Source organism: Bombina bombina, chromosome 5 (genome assembly GCF_027579735.1).
Source record: "Bombina bombina isolate aBomBom1 chromosome 5, aBomBom1.pri, whole genome shotgun sequence".
Lineage (NCBI taxonomy): Eukaryota > Metazoa > Chordata > Amphibia > Anura > Bombinatoridae > Bombina > Bombina bombina.
In genome coordinates, this window is record NC_069503.1 from 290902418 (window position 1) to 290926272 (window position 23855).

General features: G+C 40.4%; 1 protein-coding gene across 2 annotated transcripts in view; it reads right to left on the bottom strand.

The window, feature by feature from the left end:
* Window positions 1–23855, bottom strand: part of PEX1 (peroxisomal biogenesis factor 1) — a 145399-nt gene that overhangs the window by 12313 nt on the left and 109231 nt on the right. Inside the window, exons 22-23 of one of the 2 annotated variants that reach the window (XM_053714038.1) lie at window positions 23586–23777; window positions 16204–16331 (exon numbers count right to left, since the gene is read on the bottom strand). In XM_053714038.1, the coding sequence (XP_053570013.1) occupies window positions 16204–16331; window positions 23586–23777 (320 nt within the window). The remainder of the gene's footprint in view (window positions 1–16203; window positions 16332–23585; window positions 23778–23855) is intronic. The other variant, XM_053714039.1, reaches the window with a different exon arrangement.

Below are 23855 nucleotides of genomic sequence, written 5' to 3' on the forward strand. Positions count from 1 at the left end.
AGACAGAAGGGCACCGAGAACCTTTGTAAAAATTCTTGGAGCTGTTGCTAGGCCAAACGGCAGAGCCACAAACTGGTAATGCTTGTCCAGGAAAGAGAATCATGATCTGTTAATTGTTGCGCTAAAGTTTCCAACCAAAAAGTTGAAGCTGCAGCAACATCCGCCAAAGATATAGCAGGTCTAAGAAGATTACCTGAACACAAATAAGCTTTTCTTAGAAAGGATTCAATTTTCCTATCTAGAGGATCCTTAAAGGAAGTACCATCTGCCGTAGGAATAGTAGTACGTTTAGCAAGGGTAGAAATAGCCCCATCAACTTTAGGGATTTTGTCCCAAAACTCTAATCTGTCAGACGGCACAGGATATAATTGCTTAAAACGTTTAGAAGGAGTAAATGAATTACCCAAATTATTCCATTCTCTGGAAATTACTTCAGAAATAGCACCTGGAACAGGAAAAACTTCTGGAATAACTACAGGAGATTTAAAGACCTTGTCTAAACGTTTAGATTTAGTATCAAGAGGACCAGAATCCTCAATTTCTAATGCAATTAGGACTTCTTTAAGTAAAGAACGAATAAATTCCATTTTAAATAAATATGAAGATTTATCAGCATCAACCTCTGAGACAGAGTCCTCTGAACCAGAAGAATCATTAGAATCAGAATGATGATGTTCATTTAAAAATTCATCTGGATAAAGAGAAGTTTTAAAAGATTTTTTATATTTACTAGAAGGAGGAATAACAGACATAGCCTTCTTAATGGATTCAGAAACAAAATCTCTTATGTTATCAGGAACACTCTGAACATTAGATGTTGAGGGAACTGCAACAGGTAATGGTACTTTACTAAAGGAAATATTTTCTGCATTAACAAGTTTGTCATGACATTTAATACAAACAACAGCTGGAGGAACAACTACCAAAAGTTTACAGCAGATACACTTAGCTTTGGTAGTTCCAGCACCAGGCAGCGATTTTCCTGAAGTTTCTTCTGACTCAGATGCAACGTGAGACATCTTGCAATATGTAAAAGAAAAAACAACATATAAAGCAAAATTGATCAAATTCCTTAAATGACAGTTTCAGGAATGGGAAAAAATGCCAAAGAACAAGCTTCTAGCAACCAGAAGCAATGAAAAATGAGACTTAAATAATGTGGAGACAAAAGCGACGCCCAAATTTTTTTAGCGCCAAATAAGACGCCCACATTATTTGGCGCCTAAATGCTTTTGGCGCCAAAAATGACGCCACATCCGGAACGCCGACATTTTTGGCGCAAAAGAACGTCAAAAAATGACGCAACTTCCGGCGACACGTATGACGCCGGAAACGGAAAAGATTTTTTGCGCCAAAAAAGTCCGCGCCAAGAATGACGCAATAAAATGAAGCATTTTCAGCCCCCGCGAGCCTAACAGCCCACAGGGAAAAAGTCAAATTTTAAGGTAAGAAAAAATGATTGATTCAAATGCATTATCCCAAATATGAAACTGACTGTCTGAAAAAAGGAATGTTGAACATCCTGAGTCAAGGCAAATAAATGTTTGAATACATATATTTAGAACTTTATAAAAAAGTGCCCAACCATAGCTTTAGAGTGTCACAGAAAATAAGACTTACTTACCCCAGGACACTCATCTACATGTTTGTAGAAAACCAAACCAGTACTGAAACGAAAATCAGCAGAGGTAATGGTATATATATAAGAGTATATCGTCGATCTGAAAAGGGAGGTAAGAGATGAATCTCTACGACCGATAACAGAGAACCTATGAAATAGACCCCGTAGAAGGAGATCATTGAATTCAAACAGGCAATACTCTCTTCACATCCCTCTGACATTCACTGCACGCTGAGAGGAAAACCGGGCTCCAACCTGCTGCGGAGCGCATATCAACGTAGAATCTAGCACAAACTTACTTCACCACCTCCATAGGAGGCAAAGTTTGTAAAACTGATTTGTGGGTGTGGTGAGGGGTGTATTTATAGGCATTTTGAGGTTTGGGAAACTTTGCCCCTCCTGGTAGGAATGTATATCCCATACGTCACTAGCTCATGGACTCTTGCTAATTACATGAAAGAAAGAAGCCCCCTGAACTAAACGATGGTGGTCTGTCCACCACGTCAGAGAGTGTCGTACAATCGGTTTTAAAGATATTAATTGAGATATCTTTGTATAATCCCTGCACCACTGGTTCAGCATACAGAGCTGAAGAGGTCGCATGTGAAAACGAGCAAAGGGGATCGCGTCCGATGCAGCAGTCATAAGACCTAGAATTTCCATGCATAAGGCTACCGAAGGGAATGATTGAGACTGAAGGTTTCGACAAGCTGAAACCAATTTTAGACGTCTCTTGTCTGTCAGAGACAGAGTCATGGACACTGAATCTATCTGGAAACCTAAAAAGATTACCCTTGTCTGAGGAATCAATGAACTTTTTGGTAAATTGATCCTCCAACCAAGTTCTCGAAGAAACAATACAAGTTGATTCGTATGAGATTCTGCTAAATGTGAAGACTGAGCAAGTACCAAGATATCGTCCAAATAAGGAAATACCACAATACCCTGTTCTCTGATTACAGACAGAAGGGCACCGAGAACCTTTGTAAAAAACCTTGGGGCTGTTGCTAGGCCAAACGGCAGAGCCACAAACTGGTAATGCTTGTCTAGGAAAGAGAATCTCAGAAACTGATAGTGATCTGGATGAATCGGAAAATGCAGATATGCATCCTGTAAATCTATTGTGGACATATAATGCTCTTGCTGAACAAAAGGCAGAATAGTCCTTATAGTTACCATTTTGAATGTTGGTATCCTTACATAATGATTCAATATTTTTAAATCCAGAACTGGTCTGAAGGAATTCTCCTTCTTTGGGACAATGAAGAGATTTGAGTAAAACCCCAGCCCCTGTTCCAGAACTGGAAATGGCATAATTACTCCAGCCAACTCTAGATCTGAAACACATTTCAGAAATGCTTGAGCCTTCACTGGATTTACTGGGATACGGGAAAGAAAAAATCTTCTTGCAGGAGGCCTTATCTTGAAGCCTATTCTGTACCCTTGTGAAACAATGTTCTGAATCCAAAGATTGTGAATCTAATTGATCCAAATTTATTTGAAATATCGTAATCTGCCCCCTACCAGCTGGGCTGGAATGAGGGCCGCACCTTCATGTTGACTTGGGAGCTGGCTTAGGCTTTCTAAAAGGCTTGGATTTATTCCAGACTGGAGATGGTTTCCAAACTGATACCGCTCCTGTAGGGGAAGGATCAGGCTTTTGTTCCTTATTGTGACGAAAGGAACGAAAACGATTAGTAGACCTAAATTTACCTTTAGATTTTTTATCCTGTGGTAAAAAAGTTCCTTTCCCCCCAGTAACAGTTGAAATAATAGAATCCAACTGTGAACCAAATAATTTATTACCCTGGAAAGAAAGGGAAAGCAAAGTTGACTTAGAAGACATATCAGCATTCCAAGTTTTAAGCCATAAAGCTCTTCTAGCTAAAATAGCTAGAGACATATACCTGACATCAACCCTAATGATATCAAAGATGGCATCACAAATAAAATTATTAGCATGTTGAAGAAGATTAACAATGCTATGAGAATTATGATCTGTTACTTGTTGCGCTAAAGCTTCCAACCAAAAAGTTGAAGCTGCAGCAACATCCGCTAAAGATATAGCAGGTCTAAGAAGATTACCTGAACATAAGTAAGCTTTTCTTAGAAAGGATTCAATTTTCCTATCTAAAGGATCCTTAAAGGAAGTACTATCTGCCGTAGGAATAGTAGTACGTTTAGCAAGAGTAGAGATAGCCCCATCAACCTTAGGGATTTTGTCCCAAAACTCTAATCTGTCAGATGGCACAGGATATAATTGCTTAAAACGTTTAGGAGTAAATGAATTACCCAAATTATTCCATTCCCTGGAAATTATTTCATAAATAGCATCAGGGACAGGAAAAACTTCTGGAATAACTACAGGAGATTTAAAAACCTTATTTAAACGTTTAGATTTAGTATCAAGAGGACCAGATTCCTCTATTTCTAATGCAATTAAGACTTCTTTAAGTAAAGAACGAATAAATTCCATTTTGAATAAATATGAAGATTTATCAGCATCAACCTCTGAAACAGAATCCTCTGAACCAGAGGAATCATTATCAGAATCAGAATGATGATGTTCATTTAAAAATTCATCTGAAAAATGAGAAGTTTTAAAAGACCTTTTACGTTTACTAGAAGGAGGAATAACAGACATAGCCTTCTTAATGGATTTAGAAACAAAATCTCTTATATTAACAGGAACACTCTGAGTATTAGATGTTGATGGAACAGCAACAGGTAATGTAACATTACTAAAGGAATTATTATCTGCATTAACAAGTTTGTCATGACATTCATTACAAACAACAGCTGGAGGAACAGATACCACAAGTTTACAGCAAATACACTTAACTTTGGTAGATCCAGCATCAGGCAGCAATTTTCCAGAAGTATCTTCTGATTCAGGGTCAATCTGAGACATCTTGCAATATGTAATAGAAAAAACAACATAAAAAGCAAAATTGATCAAATTCCTTAAATGACAGTTTCAGGAATGGGAAAAGATGCCAGTGAACAAGCTTCTAACAACCAGAAGCAAATAAACAATGAGACTTAAATAATGTGGAGACAATAATGACGCCCATATTTTTAGCGCCAAAAAAGACGACCACATTATTTGGCGCCTAAATGCTTTTAGCGCCAAAAATGACGCCACATCCGGTAACGCCGACACTTTTGGCGCAAAAACGTAAAAAAATGACGCAACTTCCGGCGACAAGTATGATGCCGGAAATAACAAAGAAATTTTTTTGCGCCAAAAAAGTCCGCGCCAAGAATGACGCAATAAAATGAAGCATTTTCAGCCCCCGCGAGCCTAACAGCCCACAGGGAAAAAAAGTCAAATTTTAAGGTAAGAAAAAATTGATTATTCAAATGCATTATCCCAAATAATGAAACTGACTGCCTGAAATAAGGAATATTGAACATCCTGAATCAAGGCAAATAAATGTTTAAACACAAATATTTAGAACTTTATATAAAAGTGCCCAACCATAGCTTAGAGTGTCACAAAAATAAGACTTACTTACCCCAGGACACTCATCTACATGTAGTAGAAAGCCAAACCAGTACTGAAACGAGAATCAGTAGAGGTAATGGTATATAAGAGTATATCGTCGATCTGAAAAGGGAGGTAAGAGATGAATCTCTACGACCGATAACAGAGAACCTATGAAATAGACCCCGTAGAAGGAGATCATTGAATTCAAATAGGCAATACTCTCTTCACATCCCTCTGACATTCACTGCACGCTGAGAAGAAAACCGGGCTCCAACCTGCTGCGGAGCGCATATCAACGTAGAATCTAGCACAAACTTACTTCACCACCTCCACGGGAGGCAAAGTTTGTAAAACTGATTTGTGGGTGTGGTGAGGGGTGTATTTGTAGGCATTTTGAGGTTTGGGAAACTTTGCCCCTCCTGGTAGGAATGTATATCCCATACGTCACTAGCTCATGGACTCTTGCTAATTACATGAAAGCAAAAAAGACTATACGCAATTTGCGTAAGTTGATTTGCGGTAAGGCCAAAAAAGTGTGCGGGACAGCTGTACCTACAAGACTCGTAATATCAGCGGTAGTAAAAAAGCAGCGTTATGAGGCTTAACGCTGCTTTTTTACTCATAACGCAAGACTCCTAATCTAGCCGATATATTGAACTATAAATAAACCTAACATAACAATTTTAATAAAATAAAATAAAATACAAATAAAAAAAACTAATACAAGGATTAATTTACTTTGTCGCTACCCTCTTCCTATGTCATCTAACTGCGTGAGATTTTATGCTATTCTAATATATACTTTAATTGAAAATTTCAATAAAAATTTATAAAAAAAAAAAACAAATTTTAAAAATAAAAAAACCCAAATTACAAATTTAAAAAACTTAACACTACAAAAAAAATAAAAAATCTAATATTGCAAAAAAAAACCACTAACATTACGAAAAATAAAAAAACACTAAGTGTACAAAAAAATATCCGAAATTATCCAAAATAATAAAAAGTAAACCTAATCTAATAGCCCTATAAAACAAAAAAGCCACCCCAAAATAAAAACACCCCCTAACCTAACAATAAACTACCAATAGCCCTAAAAAGGGCCTTTTGTAGGGCATTGCCCTAAGTTAAACAGCTCTTTTATCTACAAAAACTAAATTTATACTTACCTGATAAATTTATTTATTTCCGGGCATGGAGAGTCCATGATTCACTCCAATTACTAGTGGATATTCAATCCTGGCCAGCAGGAGGAGGCAAAGAGCACCCCAGCAGAGCTGTTAAATATCACTTCCCTTACCCATAACCCCCAGTCATTCAGCCGAAAGGAACGGAAAAAAGAAATAAACACAAGCCTGAGAGTTGTACAAATCTCTTTCCTATGGCATGCAGAGTCCACGATTCATTCCAATTACTAGTGGGAACCAATACCCAAGCTAGAGGACACAGAATGAAAGGGAGGGAGAAACAAGACAGTTGGTCCTATACTGAAGGCACCACCGCTTGAAGAACTTTTCTCCCATAGGAAGCCTCAACCGAGGCAAAAAGTATCACATTTGGAAAATTTGGAAAAAGTATGCATAGAGGACCAAGTGGCCACCTTGCAAATCTGTTCCACAGAAGCATCATTTTTGAAAGCCCATGAAGATGAGACTGCTCTAGTGGAATGAGACGTTATTCTCTCAGGAGGCTGAAGTCCAGCTGTCTCAAAAGCTAAACGAATAACACTTATCAACCAGAGAGAAAGAGTGGTAGAAGTGGCCTTCTGACCCCTACGCTTACCAGAGAAAACAACAAACAGGGCAGAAGTCTGCCAAAAATCTTTAGTTGCTTGAAGGTAAAATGTTAAAGTACTCACAACGTCCAAATTATGCAAAAGAAGTTACTTCTGGGAAGAAGGATTAGGACAAAAAGAAGATACAACAATTTCTTTATTAATATTGCGATTCAACACTACCTTAGGGAGAAACTCCAGCTTAGTACGAAGGGTAATCACACTGCAGATCTGAAAGTTCGAAAACTCTGCAAGAAGTAATAGCAATAAGAAATCTGAGGAACCTTTACTCTGTTTCAAGAGAACCCCTTTGAATCACACCAAAAAATGTATTTACGCTTATGAGCCTGAAGCATGGTATCTATGACTTTCTCAGAAAAGCCACGTCTAGCCAAAATTAGGCGTTCAATCTCCAAGCAGTCAGCTTCAGAGAATCTAGTTTTGGATGAAGGAAGGGACCCTGAAATAGAAGGTCCTTCCTCAGAAGCAACCTCCAAGGAGGAAGAGATGACATATTTACCAGATCTGCGAACTAGATCCTGCAAGGCCATGCAGGAGCTATTAGGTTTACAGACGCTCTCTCCTGCTTGACACGAGTAATGACTCATGGAAGGAGGACAAACTGAGGAAACAGGTATGCTAGATTGAAGATCCAAGGAACCGCCAGAGCGTCTATCAGAACGGCTTGAGGCTCTCTTGACCTTGAACCGTACTTTGGAAGCTTGGCATTTTGACGAGACGCCATCAGATCCAACTCTGGAACCCCCACCTGAGGGTCATCATTGTGAAAACCACTGGGTGGAGAGCCCACTAGCCTGGATTAAAAGTCTGTCTGCTCAGAAAATCCGCTTCCCAGTTGTCCACCCCTGGGATGTGGATGAGAGAGAGATGGCAATCGTGAGACTCCGCCCACTGGAGAATGTGAGTCACCTCCTTCATTGCTAAGGAGCTCCTAGTTTCTCCCTGGTGATTGATGTAGGCCACCAAAGTGATGTTGTCCGACTGAAATCTGATAAACCGGAGCAAGGCTAGTTGAGGCCAAACTGTCAAAGCATTGAAGACTGCTCTCAACTCTAAGATGTTTATAGGAAGAGAAGAGTCCTCCTGAGTCCATAGGCCCAGCACTTTTAAGGAGCCCCAAACTGCTCTCCAGCCTAATAGACTGGCATCCATGGTCACAATCACCCAGGAAGGTCTCTGGAAACATTTGCCCCAAGACAGATGGCCCGGAGACATCCACCACAAGAGAGAGTCTCTTGTTGGGGGATCCAGAACTATCCTCTGCGAGAGATTTGAATGGTCTTCCTTCCATTGACTGAGCATGAATAGTTGCAGAGGTCTCAGATGGAACCGAGCAAAAGGAATGATGTCCATAGAAGCAACCATCAGACCAATCACCTCCATGCATTGAGCCACTGATGGACAAATAGCAGACTGGAGAGAAAGGCACGAAGCAAGAAGTTTGTCAGAAAAATCTTCATGGACAGGGAATCTATAATTGTTCCTAAGAAACACACCCTTGTATCTCTTTCCCAGATTCACTTTCCATCCGTGGGAACAAAGAATAGTCAACAACATCTCTGTATGAGATCTTGCTAGATGAAAATATGGCGCTTGAACCATATGATGTCGTCCAGATAAGGGGCCACAGTAATGCTCTGAGACCTGACCACTGCCAGAAGAGCCCCCAGAACCTTTGTGAAAATTCTTGAAGCTGTAGCAAGGACAAAAGGAAGGGCAACAAACTAGAAATGTTTGTCTAGGAAGGCAAACCTCAGATAATGGAAATGATCCCTGTGAATAGGAACATGGAGATACGCGTCCTTCAGATCTATGATCGTCATGAACTGATCCTTTTGTACCAAAGGAAAAATGGAACGGATGGTCTCCATTTTGAAGGACGGAACCCTGAGGAATTGGTTGAGACACTTTAGGGCCAGTATAGGACGAAAAGTGCCCTCCTTTTTGGGAACTCCAAATAGATTTAAATAGAATCCTAGACCCTGTTACTCTAGAGGAACTGTAACAATCACTCCCAGAGAAGATACAGTAGGTCCTTTATGCAGTTTAAGAAGGCCTCTCTCTTTATCTGGTGCGCAGATCACCTTGACAGGTAGAATCTGCCCCTGGGAGGGCAAGATTTGAATCCTATTCTTTAACCGTGGGACACTATGTCTACGGCCCAAGGATCTGGGACTTCGCGTATCCAAGCCTGCTGAAAAAAAAAAAAAGAGAGCATGCCCCCCACTTGATCATGCTGATTTAGGATCAGCGGAAGGCTTCTTGGCTTGCTTTCCTTTATTCCAAGGCTGACTAGACCTCCAAGAAGACTTGGAGTGATCCGACTTGGAAGAGGAGGAAGACTTTTGTCCCTTAAAGTTACGAAAAGATGAAAATTAGAATTTGGGCGACCCTTAGGTGTATTCTTTTTATTCTGAGGTAGTAAAGAGCCCTTTGCATCTGAAATATCGGAAATTATTTCAGCCAGACCTGGACCAAACAAAGTTTTACCCTTATAAGGCAAAGATAAAAGCTTGAACTTGGATGTGACATCTGCAGACCAAGATTTTAACTAAGAGGTCTGCGAGCTAAAATAGTAAAACCAGAAATCTTAGCTCCCAGCCTAAGAACTTGTATATTGCCATCACAAATAAAGTATTGGCTAGCTTGAGTGCCTTGATCCTGTCGTGGATCTCCTCTATAAAATAATTTTCTAAGATTAGATTAGCTAAGTCATCACACCAATAAGATGCTGCCCCCACAACCGTAGCAATACTAGCAACAGGCTGCCACTGTAATCCCTGATGAATGTACATTTTCTTCAAAATAGCCTCAAGCTTCTTATCCATGGGATCCTTGAAACAACAACGATGTTCAATAGGAATAGTAGTTCTCTTGGCAAGAGTAGAGATAGCTCCCTCTACCTTGGGCACTGTGCGCCACGAGTCACGTATAGCGTCAGCAACAGGAAACATCTTTTTAAAAACAGGGGACAGGGAAAAAGGAATCCCTGGTTTATCCCATTCCTGAGTTATGATATCTGCCATACGGTCTGGAACTGGAAAGACTTCCACGGATGAGGGTACATATACCATATTAAGTTTTACTAGACTTCTTTGGATTTTCTGAGACAGACGAATCAGATTCATCCAGAGTAGCAAGAACCTGCTTTAAAAGTACTCGAAGATGTTCAAACTTAAATCTGAAATTAATATGTTTGGATGTCCTTTTGCGCTTACCAGCAATCGGAAAGGCTGATCAGGCTGCTGAAACAGCAGATGTTATCTGCACAGCAAAATCCCCTGGTAAATAAACACCCCCAGGAGGAGGTTGAGAGAAACCGCAGGGCACTTCATGTGAAACAGTATGGGACATTTGAAGAGAAGACTAAGGCAAGGAAAACATTATCCTGAGAGACAGACTCAGGAGGGGACATTTTATCTTTAAATTGTAAAGTTTTATCCAAGCTTGTAGAACACAATTGCATAGGAGGCATAGGAAGCACTATCTGAGCCTCCAAACAAAGTAAACATTTTACAAAATGATCTGCTTTGATACGAGTCCATAGTAGCAAGAGTATTGAAAGTATAAAACTCCTACAGAATTTAATAAACTAAAAATATAGTGCTAGAAAGTAAATTGTAGTAATATACCCCACTGCAGAATGAGATCAGATGCAAAACGCTACCTCTATATCCTCAGACTGACTGAGGCAACTCACCAGACCGGAACCAAGCTTCAAGTAGCACGTCACTCCGCTCTTCAAGCCGCTATGAAAATGAAGGCGAAAGAGCAGAGAGTCACGTGAGAGCAAAGAAAATACGTCACAAAATACAAAGAGTGCAAATCAAGCGCTATGTTTAAACAAGTAAGAATGAATCTCCTACACACAAGTCCCCTTAACATGACGAACCACTTCAGTCAAAAAAAACAAACACACAATCAGGAAAACAAATGCACCTGAAACGTCCAGCCCTATTCAGCCTCAAAATCTAGGGCTAAACATTAAACCCTTATGATTCCTCTATTCCACCTAAAGTCCCTGTTTAAAAATGCTGCCCAAAACTTAAATTCCTATACCCAGGAAATAAAGTGAGTCCCATATAAATGATCCACAGAGGATTAACCTCTAGAGTGCTGCCCACAATACCTAGAAGGCAATAGCACTTACCTGTGGATCCGGCTGCAGGGCAGGAACAGCTTCTTAGGTGTGACTGATACACCAACATCTGTCAGGGACCTGTAGATAAAAAAAAAGAGTAACCAACTCTGGTTTTCTATCAAAGGGGTAGCATAAGTGTTAGAAACAAAGCAAGGACCACCTCGCCGCCTTCTAACTGCTAAAAGCCACCATTACTTTTACTAAAGAGATTGACATGGACACAGCATAGCCCCAAATCCTTGCTTGCAGGGAAAAGTACCCATTAAAGGATTAAATATCTTCAGACACCTTCTATGCCATCCTCCTGTGAACCAGGCAAAGAGAATGAGTGGAGGTTATGGGTAAGGGAAGTGATACTTAACAGCTCTGCTGGGGTGCTCTTTGCCTCCTCCTGCTGGCCAGGAGTGAATATCCCACTAGTAATTGGAATGAATCGTGGACTCTCCATGCCATAGGAAAGAAATTACAAATCCCCCCTAAAAGTAACCCCCCACCCAACCAACCCCCCAAAAAAACCTAAGTCTAAAAAAAAGCTACCCATTTCCCCTAAAGTGGCAATAGGATAAGAGCTGCTTAAATCCTATTGGCTGATATGAACAGCCAATATAATTTAAGCAGCTCTCATCCTATTGGCTGATTTGAATATTTAAGCCAATAGGAATGCACCGGTACCCCAATATGAAAGGGGTACCTTGCATTCAAGCTTCAGTGTGCAGCGGACGATCACATGAAGAGAAGTATCCACGTCTCTGAAGACTGTTGGTGCTGAAGAGGACCAGCGCTCCAGATGAAGACCAGCGCTCCGGATCCGCACATGGCCGAAGACCGCTCCGCACCTCCAGGAAGGAGATAGAAGATGGTGCCGCCCTGGAAGAAGATCTTCGCCGCCTGGATGAAAACTTTGCTTCGTCTGGACTTCAGGAACGGCGAGTACATTTTTGGGGGTTAGTGTTAGTTGGTTTTTGGGGGTTTTTTCGGGTGGGTTTTTTTTTTATTTTAATAAGGCCTTTTTTTATTGTAATGGGCACAAAAGAGGTGAATTCCCTTTTTTATTTTGGGGGGTTGGTTGGGTGGGGGGGTTACTTTTAGGGGGGAATTTGTCATTTTTGTAGGTATAAGAGCTGTTTAACTTAGGGCAATGCCCTACAAAAGGCCCTTTTTTAAGGGCTATTGGTAGTTTATTTTTAGGTTAGGGGGTGTTTTTATTTTGGGGTGGCTTTTTTTATTTATAGGGCTATTAGATTAGATTTAATTTTTATTATTTTGAATAATTTTGTTTATTATTTTTTGTAATATTAGTGTTTTTTTATTTTTTGTAATTTTAGTGTTTGTTTTTTTGGTAATGTTAGCTTTATAAATTTTTTCGTAGTGTTAGTTTTTTTTTCATTCTAATTTTTTATTGAGGTTGTTTAAACATAACAGCTTAATACACAATATGAGACAGTAATGCGAAATAGGATTTAGATGATATATGGCTAATAAAAATGGTAACACAATTTTAAGATACAAGTGCCTATGATACAGTAAGGGAGTAAGGTTGGTACCTGAAAGGAGGAAGTCTACATGGTATGGAAGGAGTACGAATAATGTAATGGCCAGTGATGTAGCTATTTAAATATATATAATTCATATAGAAGCATTCTAGGTCATAGGCAACTTTTCTATAGGCAGTATATCTATGTACTCACATATACATGTCTATTCCCATAATAGGCTCATAGGACTAGGGTAAGTATGAGGTTGTTTTTTTTATTTCACAGATAAGTTTTTGTTTGTTTTAAGATAGTTATATTGTAAATTTAACTTAAAGTATAGGGGATAGTTAGTTTTAGGGGTTAATAGTTTAATTTAGTATGTTGCGATGGGGGGGCGGTGGTTTAGGGGTTAATAGGTTTATTATAGTAGTAGTGATGTGGGGGACCGGCGGTTTAGGGGTTAATAGGTTTATTATAGTATTTGCGATGCGAGGGGATGGTGCTAGTGTAATAGCCGGACCGAACAACTTATACGGCGCAATGAAAATCCCGCACTCAAAAGCCATTTTTTTAGTGCGGAATGGAGAGTTGCGTAAAGGCTAAAATACTAGCTGTATAAGCTGTACCACCGCGACTTGTAATACGGGAGACCTGCATATTCCGCGTGCAATGGCCAATTGTTCAGCGGTATAGCCGTACCACAAAACCTGTAATCTTGCTGAACGTTTGTTAAGAAATGTGTGAAGGAGCGCCCCAAAAGAGGCTTAAGTATACTAAAGAAAGTAGAAATAAAGGGGTACTAGATAACGGTGTCCCAAATGTTATAAGACACTCATAAGGTAAGTCAATAGTATTAAAAAGTGTCCTAGCCTGAGAGAGGATAGACACTGGAAAAAACCTTGAAGAGAAAAAGGGGGTACTAAGAAAATCAGATATAGCTTATAATGACCAAGGTAAACAAGCGCGTATGGATATAAAGTCTACTTTCTTTAGTATACTTAAGCCTCTTTTGGGGCGCTCCTTCACACATCTTATAATTTCCAATTATCCATCTATACAATTTCGTTAGGCGATTGTCCAAATAGAAGTGAGCCTGTATACTTTTTCGCAATATTGGAGCTGTCCCCCTATTTCTGTATTATTGTTTGTTAAGAAATGCAAATCTTAGAAACTAGAAATGGTACCTGTGAATTGAGATGTGTAGATAAGCATCCTTTAAATATATGGTTGTCATAAATTGATCTTCTTAAACTCAGCCAAAATGGTACTGATAGTTTTAATTCTGAAAGACGGTATGCAAACAAATTTGTCTTTAGCTCCAGGATAGGACGGTAGGTGCCCTCCTTCTTTGGGACAATGAAGAGGTTGGAATAGAAACCATGTCCTTGTTGAGAGATTGGAAAAAGTTGAATCACAGTCCCATGTCCTTGAACACATTGAATGAAGACAGCTGCCTTTACAGGATCTCTTGGAACGTGAGACAGAAAAACCATTCCCAGGAAGGTCTGGTGTGAAAGCCTATGTAAGAACCCAGGGATCTTTTCACTCCTGCTTCACTCAGAATCTTGGAAAAATTAACTTGAAGTCTTCCCTGAGTGAAGATGGGAGGGGGGTCCTCGGTCTCAAGTCAGGTCTGAGCACCCAATAAATGATTGGATAGAAAATACTAAAATCTTGCTTGCAGAATACCTCTCTCAACCTCTCTCCTTGAAGGCCAAGAACTAACTGAGTGGGGAGAGGAGGTTGGAGTGATTAAAAGCTTGTGAGGGTTCTTGACCTCCTGCTGGTGATGGAAATATATCCCACGTTATGGACACCTATGGACTCTCATCATCTTACGAAAGAAAAGCTATTTAAACAAGCAAATATAAATATATATATATATATATATATATATATATAAATAAATAAATAAAAGTATTTTACACAGCAGCTGACCAGTCTAAGATATTGAACATCTAGCTTCATTTTAGAAGTTGATAACGGGACAGCATACCTAGCCACCATAATGTACTACAGGGAGTGCAGAATTATTAGGCAAGTTGTATTTTTGAGGATTAATTTTATTATTGAACAACAACCATGTTCTCAATGAACCCAAAAAACTCATTAATATCAAAGCTGAATAGTTTTTGGAAGTAGTTTTTAGTTTGTTTTTAGTTATAGCTATTTTAGGGGGATATCTGTGTGTGCAGGTGACTATTACTGTGCATAATTATTAGGCAACTTAACAAAAAACAAATATATACCCATTTCAATTATTTATTTTTACCAGTGAAACCAATATAACATCTCAACATTCACAAATATACATTTCTGGCATTCAAAAACAAAACAAAAACAAATCAGTTACCAATATAGCCACCTTTCTTTGCAAGGACACTCAAAAGCCTGCCATCCATGGATTCTGTCAGTGTTTTGATCTGTTCACCATCAACATTGCGTGCAGCAGCAACCACAGCCTCCCAGACACTGTTCAGAGAGGTGTACTGTTTTCCCTCCTTGTAAATCTCACATTTGATGATGGACCACAGGTTCTCAATGGGGTTCAGATCAGGTGAACAAGGAGGCCATGTCATTAGATTTTCTTCTTTTATACCCTTTCTTGCCAGCCACGCTGTGGAGTACTTGGACGCGTGTGATGGAGCATTGTCCTGCATGAAAATCATGTTTTTCTTGAAGGATGCAGACTTCTTCCTGTACCACTGCTTGAAGAAGGTGTCTTCCAGAAACTGGCAGTAGGACTGGGAGTTGAGCTTGACTCCATCCTCAACCCGAAAAGGCCCCACAAGCTCATCTTTGATGATACCAGCCCAAACCAGTACTCCACCTCCACCTTGCTGGCGTCTGAGTCGGACTGGAGCTCTCTGCCCTTTACCAATCCAGCCACAGGCCCATCCATCTGGCCCATCAAGACTCACTCTCATTTCATCAGTCCATAAAACCTTAGAAAAATCAGTCTTGAGATATTTCTTGGCCCAGTCTTGACATTTCAGCTTGTGTGTCTTGTTCAGTGGTGGTCGTCTTTCAGCCTTTCTTACCTTGGCCATGTCTCTGATGTATTGCACACCTTGTGCTTTTGGGCACTCCAGTGATGTTGCAGCTCTGAAATATGGCCAAACTGGTGGTCAGTGGCATCTTGGCAGCTGCACGTTTGACTTTTCTCAGTTCATGGGCAGTTATTTTGCGCCTTGGTTTTTCCACACGCTTCTTGCGACCCTGTTGACTATTTTGAATGAAACGCTTGATTGTTCGATGATCACGCTTCAGAAGCTTTGCAATTTTAAGAGTGCTGCATCCCTCTGCAAGATATCTCACTTTTTTTTACTTTTCTGAGCCTGTCAAGTCCTTCTTTTGACCCATTTTGCCAAAGGAAAGGAAGTTGCCTAATAATTATGCACACCTGATATAGGGTGTTGATGTCATTAGACCACACCCCTTCTCATTACAGAGATGCACATCACCTAATATGCTTAATTGGTAGTAGGCTTTCGAGCCTATACAGCTTGGAGTAAGACAACATGCATAAAGAGGATGATGTGGTCAAAATACTAATTTGCCTAATAATTCTACACACAGTGTATTAAAGTCAAATTTGTTACTGTGATGCTCTAGTTTCTAGTTGTTTCTTATTCTCCACAAGACAGAACAAAATGAACAATTTAACAATTTAATGCTTACAGTTGATTGAAAAACTTCCAGTCTTGAGCACTTATAGATGGTCTTGTGTTTGCAAGGGCAGTCAGAAGATGTTGTTGATTAATATGCAAACTCTTCTTTGTGTCTGTTTGGCTTATAACTCTGTCCTCCTTAAAAATAAAATGTACGCAAATGTATTTACAATTATGTAATTGCTTTTATTTACCAAATAATTTCTAAAAAAAATTATTTTATGACTGTTGTCAATAAGCAAATTGCCAACATTAAATACTTACTGCAAGCTGCGGTTTCTTTGTTTGGATCACCCTGAAAACTCAAATGTGTGTTCTTATAAGGTATGTGTTAATATCTACGTGAACATTCCTCTGGCTCAATACATATGCACACATAGATTTTGCCAGATGTTAAAGGGATACTCTAGTGTAATATTAAAATTGATCTAATTCATAGGAGTATTTTTTTTTCTAAACAAATACTTATTTCTCATTATGGCCCCAAACGAGTTTAACAAATAATTAAAGTTGAGCTCCAAAGTGCAACGCATTGCAGCTCCACCCTGGGGCCAATCAAGCGCTGCACGCGTACATGTCTGCCAATCACTGAACCGCAACCTTCTTAGGGACAGCACAATAGTGCCCAATGCACAACTTTATGTACAGTATCTTAAACAAACACAGAACAACTATGATCTGTTTAATAGAGTTTTCAAATTATAGAATGTCATTATCACACTAGAATGTCCACTTTACAGGGAGAAACTGCTGGTTATAACTACAGTAGCATGGTTAGTACTTACCTTGCTATTGTTTTTCCTGTTGTGTCTGCAGCTGTCTTCAAAGTCTTTCTTATTTTTACACCTTACACATACTAGTTAGTGAGGCACTGCATCTTCACGCTGGGTGCAGCCATCTTGGAGCCGATATTTGTTATGCAAATTAAACTTAAATTTAATGCTTCCGCTCTTTACTTTTATGTTAGCTAATAAAGCCAGTAACATCACAGATCTGTGAAAGTGCACTGCTTCTATCACTGGATGTAACAATACACTACAAGATGGCGGCACCCAGTATAAAATGCAGAGCTTTACTAGCTGGATTCAGTAATAAGTTAAAATAACTAAACAGCAGGTACAGGAGGGAAAACAAGAGCATGGTGAAAACCATGCTACTAAAGTTGTACCCAGCGGTCTATTGTCCCTATAAGTAATACACACATATACACATACAAAAACAAAATTTATGCTTACCTGATAAATTCCTTTCTCCTGTAGTGTGGTCAGTCCACGGGTCATCATTACTTCTGGGATATTAACTCCTCCCCAACAGGAAGTGCAAGAGGATTCACCCAGCAGAGCTGCTATATAGCTCCTCCCCTCTACGTCACCTCCAGTCATTCGACCAAGGACCAACGAGAAAGGAGAAGCCAAAGGGTGTAGTGGTGACTGGAGTATAATTCAAAAATTTTTTACCTGCCATAAAAAACAGGGCGGGCCGTGGACTGACCACACTACAGGAGAAAGGAATTTATCAGGTAAGCATAAATTTTGTTTTCTCCTGTTAAGTGTGGTCAGTCCACGGGTCATCATTACTTCTGGGATACCAATACCAAAGCTAAAGTACACAGATGACGGGAGGGACAGGCAGGCTCTTTATACGGAAGGAACCACTGCCTGAAGAACCTTTCTCCCAAAAACAGCCTCCGAAGAAGCAAAAGTGTCAAATTTGTAAAATTTGGAAAAAGTATGAAGAGAAGACCAAGTTGCAGCCTTGCAAATCTGTTCAACAGAAGCCTCATTCTTAAAGGCCCAAGTGGAAGCCACAGCTCTAGTAGAATGTGCTGTAATTCTTTCAGGAGGCTGCTGTCCAGCAGTCTCATACGCTAACCGTATTATGCTACGAAGCCAAAAAGAGAGAGAGGTAGCCGAAGCTTTTTGACCTCTCCTCTGACCAGAATAAACGACAAACAGGGAAGACGTTTGTCGATAATCCTTAGTTGCCTGTAGATAAAATTTCAGGGCACGGACTACATCTAGATTGTGTAGCAGACGTTCCTTCTTCGAAGAAGGATTAGGACACAAAGATGGAACCACAATCTCTTGATTGATATTCCTGTTAGTGACCACCTTAGGTAGGAACCCAGGTTTAGTACGCAGAACTACCTTGTCTGAATGAAAAATCAGATAAGGAGAATCACAATGTAAGGCAGATAACTCAGAGACTCTTCGAGCCGAGGAAATCGCCATTAAAAACAGAACTTTCCAAGATAACAGCTTGATATCAATGGAATGAAGGGGTTCAAACGGAACACCCTGTAAAACATTAAGAACTAAGTTCAAACTCCATGGTGGAGCAACAGTTTTAAACACAGGCTTGATCCTAGCTAAAGCCTGACAAAAGGCTTGAACGTCCGGAACTTCTGACAGACGTTTGTGTAAAAGAATGGACAGAGCTGAAATCTGTCCCTTTAAGGAACTAGCGGATAAACCCTTTTCTAAACCTTCTTGTAGAAAAGACAATATCCTCGGAATCCTAACCTTACTCCATGAGTAACTCTTGGATTCGCACCAATATAAGTATTTGCGCCATATCTTATGGTAAATCTTTCTGGTAACAGGCTTCCTAGCCTGTATTAAGGTATCAATAACTGACTCAGAAAAACCACGTTTTGATAAAATCAAGCGTTCAATTTCCAAGCAGTCAGCTTCAGAGAAATTAGATTTTGATGTTTGAAGGGACCCTGGATCAGAAGGTCCTGTTTCAGAGGCAGAGACCAAGGTGGACAGGATGACATGTCCACTAGATCTGCATACCAAGTCCTGCGTGGCCATGCAGGCGCTATTAGAATCACTGATGCTCTCTCCTGTTTGATTCTGGCAATCAATCGAGGAAGCATCGGGAAGGGTGGAAACACATAAGCCATCCCGAAGGTCCAAGGTGCTGTCAAAGCATCTATCAGAACCGCTCCCGGATCCCTGGATCTGGACCCGTAACGAGGAAGCTTGGCATTCTGTCGAGACGCCATGAGATCTATCTCTGGTTTGCCCCAACGTCGAAGTATTTGGGCAAAGACCTCCGGATGAAGTTCCCACTCCCCCGGATGAAAAGTCTGACGACTTAAGAAATCCGCCTCCCAGTTCTCCACTCCCGGGATGTGGATTGCTGACAGGTGGCAAGAGTGAGACTCTGCCCAGCGAATTATCTTTGATACTTCCATCATTGCTAGAGAGCTTCTTGTCCCTCCCTGATGGTTGATGTAAGCTACAGTCGTGATGTTGTCCGACTGAAACCTAATGAACCCCCGAGTTGTTAACTGGGGCCAAGCCAGAAGGGCATTGAGAACTGCTCTCAATTCCAGAATGTTTATTGGTAGGAGACTCTCCTCCTGATTCCATTGTCCCTGAGCCTTCAGAGAATTCCAGACAGCGCCCCAACCTAGTAGGCTGGCGTCTGTTGTTACAATTGTCCAGTCCGGCCTGCTGAATGGCATCCCCCTGGACAGATGTGGCCGAGAAAGCCACCATAGAAGAGAATTTCTGGTCTCTTGATCCAGATTCAGAGTAGGGGACAAATCTGAGTAATCCCCATTCCACTGACTTAGCATGCATAATTGCAGCGGTCTGAGATGTAGGTGTGCAAAGGGTACTATGTCCATTGCCGCTACCATTAAGCCGATCACCTCCATGCATTGAGCTACTGACGGGTGTTGAATGGAATGAAGGACACGGCATGCATTTTGAAGCTTTGTTAACCTGTCTTCTGTCAGGTAAATCTTCATTTCTACAGAATCTATAAGAGTCCCCAAGAAGGGAACTCTTGTGAGTGGAAAGAGAGAACTCTTCTTTTCGTTCACCTTCCATCCATGCGACCTTAGAAATGCCAGTACTAACTCTGTATGAGACTTGGCAGTTTGAAAGCTTGAAGCTTGTATCAGAATGTCGTGTAGGTACGGAGCTACCGAAATTCCTCGCGGTCTTAGTACCGCCAGAAGAGCACCCAGAACCTTTGTGAAGATTCTTGGAGCCGTAGCCAATCCGAATGGAAGAGCTACAAACTGGTAATGCCTGTCTAGAAAGGCAAACCTTAGATACCAGTAATGATCTTTGTGAATCGGCATGTGAAGGTAAGCATCCTTTAAATCCACTGTGGTCATGTACTGACCCTTTTGGATCATGGGTAAAATTGTCCGAATAGTTTCCATTTTGAACGATGGAACTCTTAGGAATTTGTTTAGGATCTTTAAATCCAAGATTGGCCTGAAAGTTCCCTCTTTTTTGGGAACCACAAACAGATTTGAGTAAAACCCTTGTCCTTGTTCCGACCGCGGAACCGGATGGATCACTCCCATTAATAAAAGATCTTGTACGCAGCGTAGAAACGCCTCTTTCTTTATTTGGTTTGTTGACAACCTTGACAGATGAAATCTCCCTCTTGGGGGAGAGAATTTGAAGTCTAGAAGGTATCCCTGAGATATGATCTCTAACGCCCAGGGATCCTGGACATCTCTTGCCCAAGCCTGGGCGAAGAGAGAAAGTCTGCCCCCCACTAGATCCGTTCCCGGATCGGGGGCCCTCGATTCATGCTGTCTTAGGGGCAGCAGCAGGTTTCCTGGCCTGCTTGCCCTTGTTCCAGGACTGGTTAGGTCTCCAGCCTTGTCTGTAGCGAGCAACAGCTCCTTCCTGTTTTGGTGCAGAGGAAGTTGATGCTGCTCCTGCTTTGAAATTAAGAAAGGAACGAAAATTAGACTGTCTCGCCTTAGGTTTGGCTCTGTCTTGAGGCAGGGCATGGCCTTTACCTCCTGTAATGTCAGCGATAATTTCTTTCAACCCGGGCCCGAATAAGGTCTGCCCTTTGAAAGGTATATTAAGCAATTTAGATTTAGAAGTAACATCAGCTGACCAGGATTTTAGCCACAGTGCTCTGCGCGCCTGAATGGCGAATCCGGAATTCTTAGCCGTAAGTTTAGTTAAATGTACTACGGCATCCGAAATAAATGAGTTAGCTAACTTAAGGGCTTTAAGCTTGTGTGTAATCTCATCTAAAGGAGCTGATTCAAGTGTCTCTTCCAGAGACTCAAACCAAAATGCTGCTGCAGCCGTGACAGGCGCAATGCATGCAAGAGGTTGCAATATAAAACCTTGTTGAACAAACATTTTCTTAAGGTAACCCTCTAACTTTTTATCCATTGGATCTGAAAAGGCACAGCTATCCTCCACCGGGATAGTGGTATGCTTAGCTAAAGTAGAAACTGCTCCCTCCACCTTAGGGACCGTTTGCCATAAGTCCCGTGTGGTGGCGTCTATTGGAAACATCTTTCTAAATATTGGAGGGGGTGAGAACGGCACACCGGGTCTATCCCACTCCTTAGAAACAATTTCAGTAAGTCTCTTAGGTAAAACGTCAGTACTCGACGGTACCGCAAAATATTTATCCAACCTACACATTTTCTCTGGTATTGCAACTGTGTTACAATCATTCAGAGCCGCTAACACCTCCCCTAGTAATACACGGAGGTTTTCCAGCTTAAATTTAAAATATCTGAATCCAGTTTGTTTGGATCAGAACCGTCACCCGCAGAATGAAGCTCTCCGTCCTCATGTTCTGCAAATTGTGACGCAGTGTCTGACATGGCCCTAATATTATCAGCGCACTCTGTTCTCACCCCAGAGTGATCAAGCTTACCTCTTAGTTCTGGTAATTTAGCCAAAACTTCAGTCATAACAGTAGCCATATCCTGTAATGTGATTTGTAATGGCCGCCCAGATGTACTCGGCGCTACAATATCATGCACCTCCCGAGCGGGAGATGCAGGTACTGACACGTGAGGCGAGTTAGTCGGCATAACTCTCCCCTCGTTGTTTGGTGAAATATGTTCAATTTGTACAGATTGACTTTTATAATATGAAAACGTACTGTGCCTATAAGAAGCACAGAAAAAGTTATGACAGTTGAAAATTGATAAACTGAAAAGTTATAGCATCAAATCTTTGTAAAAAACACACTTTTAGCAAAGGATTGCTCCCATTAGCAAAGGATAACTAACCCTGATAGCAGAAAAAAAATACAGAAATAAACGTTTTTTATCACAGTCAACTACAATCTCACAGCTCTGCTGTGAGTGATTACCTCCCTCAAAACAAGTTTTGAAGACCCCTGAGTTCTGTAGAGATGAACCGGATCATGCAGGGAAGACAAACTTCTGACTGAATTCTTTGATGCGTAGCAAAAGCGCCAAAAAAAGGCCCCTCCCCCTCACACACAACAGTGAGAGAGATCAGTAAACTGTCATAAATTAAATAAAACGACTGCCAAGTGGAAAAAAATAGTGCCCAAAACATTTTTTCACCCAGTACCTCAAAAAATTAAACGATTTTACATGCCAGCAAAAAACGTTTAACATAAATAAATTAAGTGTTATTAAAAAGCCTGTTGCTAGTCCCTGCAAATTAGGCTAAAGTCTTATGTATACAGTATAATTCCAGTGAAGTGCCATTCCCCAGAATACTGAAGTGTAAAATATACATACATGACAGCCTGATACCAGTTGCTGCTACTGCATTTAAGGCTGAGTTTACATTATATCGGTATGGCAGAATTTTCTCATCAATTCCATTGTCAGAAAATAATAAGCTGCTACATACCTCTTGCAGATTAATCTGCCCGCTGTCCCCTGATCTGAAGTTTACCTCTCCTCAGATGGCCGAGAAACAGCAATATGATCTTAACTACGCCGGCTAAAATCATAGAAAAAACTCAGGTAGATTCTTCTTCAAATTCTACCAGAGAAGGAATAACACACTCCGGTGCTATTATAAAATAACAAACTTTTAAATTGAAGGTATGAAACTAAATATAATCACCACAGTCCTCTCACACATCCTATCTATTCGTTGGGTGCAAGAGAATGACTGGAGGTGACGTAGAGGGGAGGAGCTATATAGCAGCTCTGCTGGGTGAATCCTCTTGCACTTCCTGTTGGGGAGGAGTTAATATCCCAGAAGTAATGATGACCCGTGGACTGACCACACTTAACAGGAGAAATAAACACTTTTTTTTCTTCAAAAAAATAATTTAGGTATGAAGCAGTTAAAAATTCTTCTATAATACATAATGAATACACAAAATATACTCATGAAAGTTATCAGGGTGTTAGGAATGAGCGATTGGCTACAAACATTTTACACTGCTCCTTGATATCATAAGGAGAGGAAGAAACAGTCAATCACGGCTACAGGAAACATCTGATAAGAGGGCATCTTTGTTTTAACCTAAATGATGGTATTCTCTTAAATTTAGAAAAGCACAAAGTATGGTGTCTGATGGTGTAACTTTATAAACCAAGCAAAAAAAATCAAGAATAAAAAGTAGTACTGGAACACAACAGAGGAATTTGCAAAATTGTTATACCACATGTGTGCAGCTGGCCTTGATAATATTGATCTCATCATTTAGTTTCTGAAATTTTTCCTGATTAAGTTCCTGGTTATCTTCTTGAGAGGATGTAATGAACACTAGAGGTTGTGAAGGCACTAATTCTCCTATAGCCAAGCCAGTAAAATCATGTGTAATAGAATTGCTTCCAGATAAGCTCTGAGAAGTCTGTAAAGACAATTGAAGGGAGAGATACACATTACATGTGCTGGTATATATATCTGTGGCTGTGTATAATAAAAAGCT